Raw genomic sequence first — 11496 nt, 5'->3', positions numbered from 1 at the left:
ATCTTGCATCTGACGTGGCGTTCTCGAACGTTCTACTTCTACTGCATCTCCACCCTTATTTGTCCACGTCATCAGTCGCTGAGCTGATCTCGCAGCTCCATATCTTTTACTCATCTCTCTCTTTCTCTCTTCTCCCTCTCTCCCTGGACGAAAGGATCGCCGATTATCTCTCTCGTAACTGTTTGCAGTCTTATGTTTCTTGGTCCAGTCAAGCCTGTCCCAACTCTGCAAAGATAGTACAAAAATATCTAAGAAATATCCAAATTCAGATATTTTTTGAAGATCCAAACTAAGATTTTCGGAATTATTGTTTGACCATATTGTATTTTAGTACAATGATTTTCTTGGTAATTTCGGTTTGGATCTAGCTCAATTATGGCGGTTAATGAAGCTTTGCAGGTGATTTCTTCCATGTTACTTCTTTGATTTTATACTTCTCTTCTCTTCTCTTCTCTGTTTTTTTTTTTAAAAATTGTTTTGAATTATATACTTGGCTACTCTGGTTTAGATAATTTGAAGCTCATCTAAGTTCATCTATATCATTTATAGTTGTTGAAGATTGGCGCTATGTGAGATTTTTAAATCATCATTTCTGTTGATTCTGTGCATCTTTCAATTATTTGTAGATTAATAGTGTTCCAAGTTCTCCATTTTAAATTATTTGGATTTTTTTATATAAAAAAATTTGTACTGGTATCATCTTACCTTTAAAAGAAAGAATTTGATGTTAATGCCTTATGGTGTATTTTTTTTACTGATATGGTGTTCTGGTCTTACAGGGTGAAAGCAATTTGTTGGGTTTCAAGCCATTTTTAGCCAGCTAACAACATCTGGTGTAAATTGGCATCACTTGTATATATATTTGGTTACGGATTATCATTTGACATCACTTTGTAACCGGTGAATACCCATCGTGTTAGGTTTAGAAGGGTCTGTAGTTGCAGAGGTTTGGTCTTTGCAGCCAACGCTATGCGCCATTCTTTTTCCCGATTCAAGAAGTTTTTTTTTCAATCTGAACTTGGGCCGTTTTTACTACTAGTCTTTTGTCTGACTGATAGAGTATCCTGATGAGTGTTGATAGTGATGAGGATAGGCAACTGCTGGAGCTGAATCACCGTTCATGGGACGGGAAGGAAAGGGTTAAGAATGGAGTGGTAGATGAGGAAAGAAGGTTAGTTGAGGAAGATGAGTCGAAAAGTATTGGAATAGCTGGAGATGTAAACGGTGGGGAAGGAGGGGGTGTTCAAGTCCAGGCTGTTAAGCAACAGCCTCAAGGGTCAACGGTTTGCTGGGAAAGGTTTCTACATGTTAGATCTCTTAAGGTTTTACTGGTGGAATATGATGATTGTACTCGCCATGTTGTCACTGCACTGCTTCGCAATTGCAGTTATGAAGGTTAGTAATTTGGCTTCTGAGACACCTAATGCTTCATATGTATGACCATATCCAGACACTGCTGTTTATGAAAAAGTGAATGGATACATTATCAACTTTATCGGGTTGAGTTTCCTGTTAACTTGACTTTCAGGGTTTGCATGTCCAAGCTTTTGTTTTTTGTCGTTTTTAATGTGGATGCTATGATCTTTCATGCTATCATATGCTTTTGTGATTACTGGAAAGCATAGATGTATATGTTGTTGCATTTGAAAATAATAATAATAATAATGTTAGTTTTCTGTCATTTGCAAAATACATGATATCTGCATCCATATATCTCTTTTATTTCACATGTACACACACAAATATCGTATATTTACTTGGTACATTACATCCTTTTTGTATATTTATCTTTTAAAATCCAGGATTTGATGCTCAATTCTTCGTATTTTCAGTGATTGCAGCAGCAAATGGATTGCAAGCATGGAAGATTCTGGAAGATTTGACTAATCATGTTGATCTAGTCTTAACTGAGGTAGTTATGCCATGCTTATCCGGTGTTGGGCTTTTAAACAAGATTATGAGCCATAAGACGAGGAAAAATGTTCCTGTGATTAGTAAGTTTTTTTTTTTTATAAATTTTTTTTATGCCCAACTCAATAACAGTTGTATTGAGTAATGATACTCTGTTATAAGTTTTGAGTTATGCCAGCTTAGAAAGTAGAGATGTCTAACTATTTTGAGATTTGTGTGCAGTGATGTCATCTCATGATTCAATGGGTCTCGTCTTTAAGTGTTTGTCAAAGGGTGCTGTTGACTTTTTAGTGAAGCCTATACGAAAGAATGAGCTTAAGAACCTCTGGCAGCACATTTGGAGGAGATGCCATAGTGTGAGTCATTATGACTTTCCATTCTGGTATTAGAATGCTTGCCCACAAGTCTGTGTAATGCTGTTCAGTTCTTTGTATTTTCCTATTTTTTCACCTTCCTCAACTGATATATAAAAAGTAGTTTTCACTTCACATGCTTTACTTTTCTCCTGTTTTGTGAAGGGTCTTTTTTTTCTCTTGTGATTGTTGTTGAGCAGTGCCATTGTTAATGAGAAGAGCTTTTTATTTATATGATGATATTACATAAGTTTATATTAAATATGTTTGCTTAATGGTTAGTAATTTTGTTTCACGTTGCAGTTTATATTATGTTTCTTAATTTTCTTTGTATGACTGGTATCTAAACTTTCTTTCAGTCTAGTGGTAGTGGAACTGGAAGTGAAAGCGGCACACAAACTCAAAAGTCTGTAAGATCAAAAAGTGTTGCAAAGTCTGAGAACAATAGTGGAAGCAATGATGAGGAAGATAATGCGAGCACTGGTTTGAATGTTGGAGATGGAAGTGACAATGGGAGCGGCACTCAGGTATGGTAGTTATTGGATACTAAAGATCTTGGATGGTGCATACCTATTATATGAATTTTCACATTAGTCAGGAGAAGGGAATGTATACTCCTCTCAATAGAATAATTGCAGCTTTACTTCTTTTCGGATGTGTGCATCAGTTACTCTCGTTTTGCAGCTCTTATTCTTAAGTTGCTAAAGGGATTGATAATGTTGGTCCTGCTGAGGATAGCATATGATTTAATTGTTTTTAATTGAATTGTAATCTGTTTCTGTATTAGGTTTTCGGAAACTGATGACGGGTTTACTATCCTGTAAGATAACTTGTAATTGCCTTTTGCTTGTTTATAGTGTTGACTCTTAACTCTAGCGTCCAGACTCAGTTATTATGAGAGTCCTAGAAAGTACAGGTTACTGTTTTAATAATGTAAGTAGTGTAGTTAGTTATGCGTATTAAAGTCAATACTATACAGTGCCTAATGGTAATCGATGGAAGTTACTTCAATAACTCTTGTTTAATAGGTTTCAAATTGTGAACAGGTTCACACCAGTAAAGGAGCTTGCTGTTAATCAATTTAAGGATTAGTCCACAATTTTGCAGATGTGCAAAAGAATATAACACTTGGGATAAGTTGTTTTTTTTTTTTGGATGAGTAACACGGATCATCACCTCCTTAAAGAAAAAATTAAGAAAATAAAGTCATAGAATGACCCAGACTCGTAGATGTGTACGCTGCAGTCTCACTGTGTTGGTGTTTCATTTTACAGAGTTCCTGGACAAAAAAAGCTGTAGAAGTTGACAGTCCGCGACAAGTGTTCTCATGGCACCAGGTAGCTGAGTGTCCTGATAGTACTTGCGCCCAAGTAGTTCACTCAAACGCTGAATCACTTGGTAACAAATTGGCCCCTCCAGCTGCAACAAGGGAGTGCCAACCACAGAAGGAACATGGTATTCCTGGAATTATCTAAACCTGTGTGGTTCTGTGCATCCTATTCACATGTTATTATGCAATTTTCCTTATATGTTTGTGTGTGTGTGTGTGTGTGTGTGTGTGTGTGTGCACGCACTCACACATGTATACTTGTTTTACTTTCTTAGTGATTAAGCTGTTTTTTTATTCAGACAACTTTGCAATGGGAAAAGATCTAGAGATAGGCCTATCCAGTAATAGAGATTTACAGCGTCAGCACGCTAATGACTTTTCAACCAAACCAGCAGGAACAAGACAGAATAATCTGATTGAGATAGGTTCCGGTGAATTTGACCACCAGATTGATAAGGGGCAGCTGAAGTTCAACTATGAGAGTCCTTCCAGTAAGCTAAAGTATGATGGTGCTACTGTAACAGGTGTTGTCACTGATCTCACTGATCCCCTGATGGACAGCACACAATTCGAAGCTTCTAACAGACAGTATAAGGCCTTAGACATAAACACTAAAGCCAATAGTAATACTCATGAACTACCATCTGTGGAGCTCAGTTTGAAAAGACTTAGAGGAGTTAAAGGCACTGAGACAACAGTACAGGATGACCGCAATGTCTTAAGACGTTCAGACTCTTCAGCCTTTTCAAGGTATGAGGAACATAAGGACCTGGATATTGCTATTGTCTACTGATAAAGTGGGAGTTTGAAACAGTTGTCTTGTACATTCTCTTGAAATTTCTATATGGTTACCCTTAGCATATTTCTTCCTGTGCAGGTATAACGCAGCCTCAAATGCTAACAAGGCTCTTTCTGGGCATGTTGGAAGCAACTCTCCACAAGATAATAGTGGGGAAGTTACAAAAAATGAATTTTTTCGTGATATTCGACCTCATTCAAGCGATAACCCTCCTAATCAATCCTCGAATGGAGGCAGCAATAACATTGATATGGGCTCCACAACTAATAACGATGTTCCCAAATCTCTAGTTATAAACAAGTCAGCAGCAGCATCTACAGTCCAACTTCTGCATCCATCGTCTGCTTTCCAACCTGTGAAAAAGGACCTTAAGAGTGCTACCCAGCAAGTTTTAGTAGATAATGCTAATAATGTGGCAACGACAGTATTGGCTCATTCAAGAGATGCCCAGAAGCAACTCCAAATTCAGAACCTCCATCATGATTATGATCACTGTCAGGTCCATCGCCATGTTGTCCACACCATGCAAGGACAACACCTGCCCGAGCATAACGATTTGTCTTTGAAGAAATTGGCTGCAGCTGCTCCGCATTGTGGATCGTCCAATGTTCTGAGTGGGCCTGTTGAAGGTAATCCGGGAAATTACAGTGTCAACGGAAGTGCTTCAGGCAGTAACCATGGGAGCAATGGGCAAAACGGAAGCACCACTGGAAAAAATGTAGGTGGTACAAACATGGAAAGTGATGTTGCTGGGAAAAGTGGAAGTGGTGATGCTAGTGGAAATAGAGTAGATGAAAACAAGTTCAAGCAGAGAGAAGCTGCCTTGACTAAGTTTCGTCAGAAAAGAAAGGAGAGATGTTTCCGGAAAAAGGTGACTAATTTTCAGTTGTTTCATCCTAATGCTAGATCTTAATAAGTGGTTTAGGAATAATTTAGGTGTTTGTCCTTTGCGAAATTGTTTTTTAAATTACCTCCACTCATTTCTTCTCCCTATTTTGATTTCAAAAATTTCTTATCCGTATTTGCTCCTCCAAGGAAGGCTTGTTAAATTGAGTTCTTCCTGTTTGCGCAAACATTGATGTGAATTGAGTAAGTTAAATCTGTTAAATGCCTCCTTTCTTGCATGCTTGATTTCCTTTAGAATATTTGAACAGAACTCATCAAAACAGAAAAGAAATGTAGACGGGTTTGCTGAATTTGGTTTTTGGTTGGTTTTTCAGGTTCGATATCAAAGCAGAAAGAAACTGGCTGAACAACGACCTCGCATACGGGGACAATTTGTGCGGCAGACGGTGAGCGAGAACACGGTCAGGACAACAGATAGCTAATCCAACACTTTCGATAAAATAGGGTTGAAATTCAGCGTACTTGTGAGTTGTTATCAGTTACATGTATATGTGCATTTCTTGTAACTCTTATGAGCGAGGTTCGTGGTAAATATTCATGTAAAGAATTGGAGGTGTTGGAGGTGAGAACTCTTAAGACAGACCACACCTTGAGATGCATTCCATTATTGTGGATTTCAAGATGCTTCTTTTACACAGGAGGCCATCAGCTTTATGCGATCAGAGTCTTTATATTTGGTGTGGTGTTATTTTTTGACCCTACCCTGGCAATTATGGAAAAAAAAAAAATCCTTTTAAAAGAAGAAAAAAAACCCTTTTAATTCCTTCTCTAGATTCTATGTTATTCTAAAGGCTTATTTATGTACATGCCCCATGTGCTTTCAAACTTGTCTCAGATTACCACCCGTGTTTCGAAACATCTCAAAATATCCCCCATACTTTTAAAAATTATCTCATGTTACCTATTCCTTCAGTATTATAGACATTCCGTTTCGAGTGTTGGGCCCTATTTCGATTCAGTCGCTTAACATTGGAGAAAAAGGGTTTTCGAGTTTTAGAAAAGGGGAAAGGGGGTATTTGGGTGAGAATGAGAGATTTAGAGAAGGCGGCTAGGGCTTTTGCAAAATCTGAGCTTCTTAAGTTGGAAAAATGGCCATGGCTTCTTCTGTGAAAGTGGTTCTTCGCTCAATTGCCTTTGCAGTCTTTTGGGTATTGGCAGTGTTCCCAGCTGTCCCTTTTCTGCCAATTGGGAGGACTGCAGGGTCTCTCCTAGGAGCAATGCGTATGGTTATTTTTAGAGTCTTAACTCCTGACCAAGCATATGCTGCTATTGATCTCCCAATCCTTGGTCTTTTGTTTGGGACAATGGTTGTCAGTATTTACCTTGAAAGAGCAGATATGTTCAAATATTTGGGTAAGTTGCTCTTGTGGAAAACCCAAGGAGCAAAGGATTTGCTCTGTCGAATTTGCTTGATTTCTGCAATTTCCAGTGCTCTCTTCACCAATGACACCTCTTGCGTGGTTTTGACTGAATTTGTTTTAAAAGTTGCAAAACAGCATAACCTCCCAGCCCATCCATTCCTGCTTACCCTTGCCTCAAGTGCAAATATTGGGTCTGCAGCAACCCCGATTGGTAATCCTCATTTCAGATTTTGTAAAAGCCCTAGCCTTCTTCTCCAAATCTCCCCTTCTCACCCAAATACCCCCTTTCCCATTTTCTGAAACTTGAAAACCCTTTTTCTCGAGTGCTGTTATTTCCACCCTCCCTGTCCTATTTCCCCACCCACCTTATCTTTCCACCCACCATATAAATTTTAAAACACATAATCATATCTTTCCACCCACCATTATTCCTAAAATACCCTTTAATTATTATTTTCTTTTTATCAAATGCAATAATTTAAAACATAAACAAAAGAAACTTAATGGAACTTAACAATTAACTCCTACAATCGTTATTCTTCTTTTCTTTTCTTTTTTCTTCTTTCTTTCTTTGCGGTTTCTCCACCCAATTGTATAGGTTTTTTTTCCCTCTTCCTTTCTCCAAGTTTGGTTGGTTTTAGTGGTGGCTTGAGAAAATTCGGGGTTGGAACCCGAGAATTGGAGGGTGGTCTCATTGTTGAGTTGGAGGGTTTGTTAGGAGAGGTTGTACGAAGCAATGACAAATGTAGATGGCGTATAAGAAGACAGGGCTGAGAAAGAAAGGTCACCTTAAATTGAATTAAATTGAATTTGAACGATTTTGATTATTATGTAAAGATCAGTTAAGCCATTATAAAGAGAGTATAGAAAAAAAAAAATCTTCTGTTTTGGAGAGTTTGTTTAGGGTTTAGGAAGGAAGAAGGAAAAACCAAACCTCTACAATTGGGTGGAGAGGCTACAGGTATAAGAAATAAGGAAAAAAAAGGAAGACTAAATTGATTGGAGGAGATATTGACAAAAAAAAACGATTGGGTAAAGATGTTGCAAACAAAACAAACAGGAAAGGGGGAGAGGTTGAAGAGATAGGAAAAAAAAAAAGGGTAAATGATAGCAGGAGTTAAGGTTCAAATTGTTAAGTTGCATTAGAGTCTTTTTTTTCTTTTTGATTATGAAAAAATTTCAATATGTTGGATTAAATTTTAATGAGGTGGCATAAGTCCTTAAAAGTCATTTTACAAAGGGCTACATTTGTCCTTAAAATTTTGAGGTGGGTAGGGAAATAGGACAGGGGGTGGAAATAGTAGCACTCTTTTTCTCCAATGTTAAGCGAGTGAAACGAAGTGGGGCCCAACACTCATAACAAAACGTCTATAATACTGACAGAACGGGTAACATGAGACAGTTTTTAAAAATATGGGGGGTATTTTGAGACGTTTCGAAACACGGATGGTAATCTGAGACAAGTTTGAAAGCACAAGGGGCATGTACATAAATAAGCCTATTGTAAATGCTCTTTTTTTTTCTTCCTAAATCTCATCTTTTTCAATTTCTTTCTCCCCTTCAATTACTGTGGACTATGCCAAGCAATGGGTCTTCTCTAGCTTGCAGCTGACAGTACTTAAAGAGAGAATCTGGGCCAGGCCCAAGCTTGTTTGTGATTGGTTCTGTTTTGGTCCTTGGACCTCTACTGTACCCAAAAAATAAAATAAAAATAAAAAACCACTTTAAATTTTAACACAATTTAATCATGATCATCCTCCCTTGACATGCAATGCTTTTTACTTTTAATGGTCAAAAAATGAAAATGAACTCTACCATAGGTATAGGTTTGTTTTTCCTGGTTCAGAGCCAGAGTTTAAGAAGGGCAAACCGAGAGTCGAACTTTTATTGTGAACATAAACGTAAATATTCTATCACTGAAGTTATAAGCACTTATGTAATTGGTTAGACTTACAGCATAGGTGCCAGTTACACATTCCTTTTCTTTTTGGTTTTGGTTGGTATATCTATTAGTTTGGGGAATAAAGAATGCAGATTGTTAATTCAGAACCCGTGAGCTTTGTTTGGGGACAAATGCGATGCTTTGCTTGTTTTTTTCTCCCTTGTATGTGGGAATGTCTTAAAGTTTCTATTCATTGGTCGGGTTCATGACTGTGCATTCTTCCAGTGCCACATGAACAATCCAAAATAAAAAAGAAGAAGGCCAGCTCATTGCTAGCAGCACTATGAAAAAAATACAAAACAAAAGCATCTTTCAGGATTAAAAATATATAAAAAATTATGTAAATTAATGACAAAATTATTCAATTTAGCACCAAATCAAAACCCAAAAGACATAACGCCAACCAACAAACAAACAACGTAGCAAAACCTAACGGCTAAAAAACAAGTAAAAAAGACGAAACTCAATTACACACAACAACAAGGGCTTTACAGAAGAGGAGAATAAAAGTAAACACAAAGTTCAACCAACTAAAGCACTAAAACTGGAAATTCTGATGATCCACATTACATAGTATTTTAAAACAATCTAAATATTTCCGAATCCAACCAAGACAGTTTGTCTAATTCTAATATATTTAACAATAAAAGCAAACTTTCAATTATGATATTTGAACTCGTCACACCTCTAACAAAGTGAAAACTAAATATTTCTATAATCATATTTGGATAGGACGCGATATAGAGCATTTAAAAAAAAATGGTATGCAATTGATAAACTGGGGAAGATTAATCTAATCAATATACTAATTAATATAATTATGTACGAAACTTTTAAAAATACATTGTAGTAATAAGTTTCACTGGTGCTATGATCCTGTGGCTGTGTGACCATTTCACCGATTTGTGGAGACCGCGGCATATATTAATGCAGCTATACGATTTGTTTGACGGCCATCTTTGATCAGCATGACTCTGTTTTTTCTTTCTTTTTTTTGGCTTTAATTTCCTTGCTTTTAGTGGATGACATCTTTATTTGGTGGAAGAATTGGGGCCATGTTCATAATTGGTGTATTGAAACCTTAGACTGATTTTGTGGTACCAGAGGCAGTAGAAGCACATCCTAGGTTGATTCTAGTCATGGTGCCCAAGTAAGAGACCTTACCTAACTCACTAGTGGCTCTTGACTAGCTAACCTATGATGAACCTACCACATCAAATGTGATATTTGAGAAATTTTAGAATTAAGAGAAGCATATACATGAATGGTTAACAGTTATTTACGCATACGCCGATAGTTGAATTTAACATTTTTCTACAGTGTTATTTTAAAATATGCGAATAAGCTTCATTCATTTTTTATTGTCACATGAAGAAATAATTAACAATTTTCGCATGTGTGAACGAGTGATCCTATCATTCATCTGTAGTGTTATCCTAACAGATTCCTTATCCTAATTAGGATGTGTGAAAAGCTTAATTCGTTTTTGGATAACATAGACTATTTGCAATGACTTTGTTACCTCATTTGGTTCTCTGTAGGGATGTCAAGTTTTCCATATAAAGATTTTAATAACCTTTGATAAAGGATAAAAAGCAGTCTTTGTATATGAATTGATATTGAAAGCAGGCGGTGGCTGACCAGAGACCACTTCCATTTACCTACCGACTATGGCACTGCATAGTTGGAAAATAAATCAAAACCAGATCAGTGTGGCCACTATAACATGTTTTTCAACGCAACAAGAAAATCCCCAAAATTGTCTTATGCAGACAACTAAAATGGCCCTCTAACCTCTAAAGTTGTCATCATCACATACTTTTAAAATCCAAAATTTATGCGTAAAATTATATATATGCAGATTTTTTTTCTATGTAGATGTCTAAATGTCATTACTGTGCGAAATTATGTATTTTTTTACTATCCCTCCATGTTTTCCTACTTGTTTATAATGGCATTGGTACAATAATAACGTGCGGACGTCCGGATGAGAGAAGAAATGTGAATATATGTAGGTTAAGATACTAATAACAAAAATTAACATTTTAAAAGCTAGCTTATGCCACCTCTGAAAATACTCAAATTTAAATGATAAAGTATATGCTAAAAATGATATGAATAATTAAAGCAAAAGTGAAAGAAAAAAAAAAAACATTACATTTTTTTTTTCTTCTTCTTTTGGTTACTCATGTTTGTCACAAAGTCTTGCCATCCAATTACTCACGTGCGTTGCACGTGACCCATCTACATTTTGGTGAAATGTCAACTGCCTGACATAGATATCCAGGAAAATTTTGATTCAATTTTGTGGTTAACAGTCCACCGCCTATACATACACATATAAATATTCGTTATGAAAACTACACATAAGCATTAAGCTTTATGGCAAGACACAGATCCATTGGCACCTGTTTCTATCAACAAAAGTATCAAACAATAAATTCTGTACCAGAAATTAGCAAAAGTAAATTCTGGACCAAATATAGAAAAATAAAACAGAAAATTCTGGACCAAAAATAATAAAACAATAAAACATTTAAATTGAGACTGGCACGTGCGTGTGTAAACACAAGTTGCAGCTACCAGTCAGGAGCGTAGAATTTTAGTTTAGTGATTGAGAAGTCGAACACCGCCACGTGTCCCCATCCTCCCAACTAACTTTCCAAAGGCCAGAAAGAAATCTTCAAAGTTCAAATCAAACCCTAAAAAGAGTCGCTACATGCCAAACACTTGTCTCAAGACAATTTATGTATTTATTTCAAAAACCTCCAAACTTGGCTTCATTCATATTCCAAGGGCAAAGCTGACTGAGTTTTACAAATAAATACCTAATATATATATAATTATATCTGAATTCGGGTGCAGAATGAGAAGTATATTCGCTCTAATCAACT

The 11496-nt window shown here is 36.6% G+C and overlaps 1 protein-coding gene across 1 annotated transcript; it reads left to right on the top strand.

Annotated features, from left to right (window-relative positions):
• Window positions 1-82: 82 nt before the first annotated feature.
• Window positions 83-5975, top strand: PRR7 (pseudo-response regulator 7). Its single transcript, XM_021970709.2, has 9 exons — window positions 83-399; window positions 780-1395; window positions 1833-1994; window positions 2134-2267; window positions 2624-2791; window positions 3539-3719; window positions 3894-4344; window positions 4472-5264; window positions 5614-5975. The coding sequence occupies exons 2-9, from the start codon at window positions 1068-1070 to the stop codon at window positions 5719-5721; spliced, it is 2325 nt and encodes a 774-aa protein (XP_021826401.2). The 5' UTR covers window positions 83-399; window positions 780-1067; the 3' UTR covers window positions 5722-5975.
• The last annotated feature ends 5521 nt before the right edge of the window (window positions 5976-11496 follow it).

Source organism: Prunus avium, chromosome 6 (genome assembly GCF_965620075.1).
Source record: "Prunus avium chromosome 6, drPruAviu1.hap1.1, whole genome shotgun sequence".
NCBI lineage: Eukaryota > Viridiplantae > Streptophyta > Magnoliopsida > Rosales > Rosaceae > Prunus > Prunus avium.
This window is presented reverse-complemented; position numbering and strand designations above follow the sequence as displayed.

Bases quoted from the DNA above. Each gene is read 5' to 3' on its own strand.
- PRR7 (XM_021970709.2), top strand. From the start codon at position 1,068: ATGAGTGTTGATAGTGATGAGGATAGGCAACTGCTGGAGCTGAATCAC. The intron at 2,268-2,623 runs GTGAGTCATTAT...ACTTTCTTTCAG, and splicing joins TTTGGAGGAGATGCCATAGT to TCTAGTGGTAGTGGAACTGG. The intron at 4,345-4,471 runs GTATGAGGAACA...CTTCCTGTGCAG, and splicing joins GACTCTTCAGCCTTTTCAAG to GTATAACGCAGCCTCAAATG.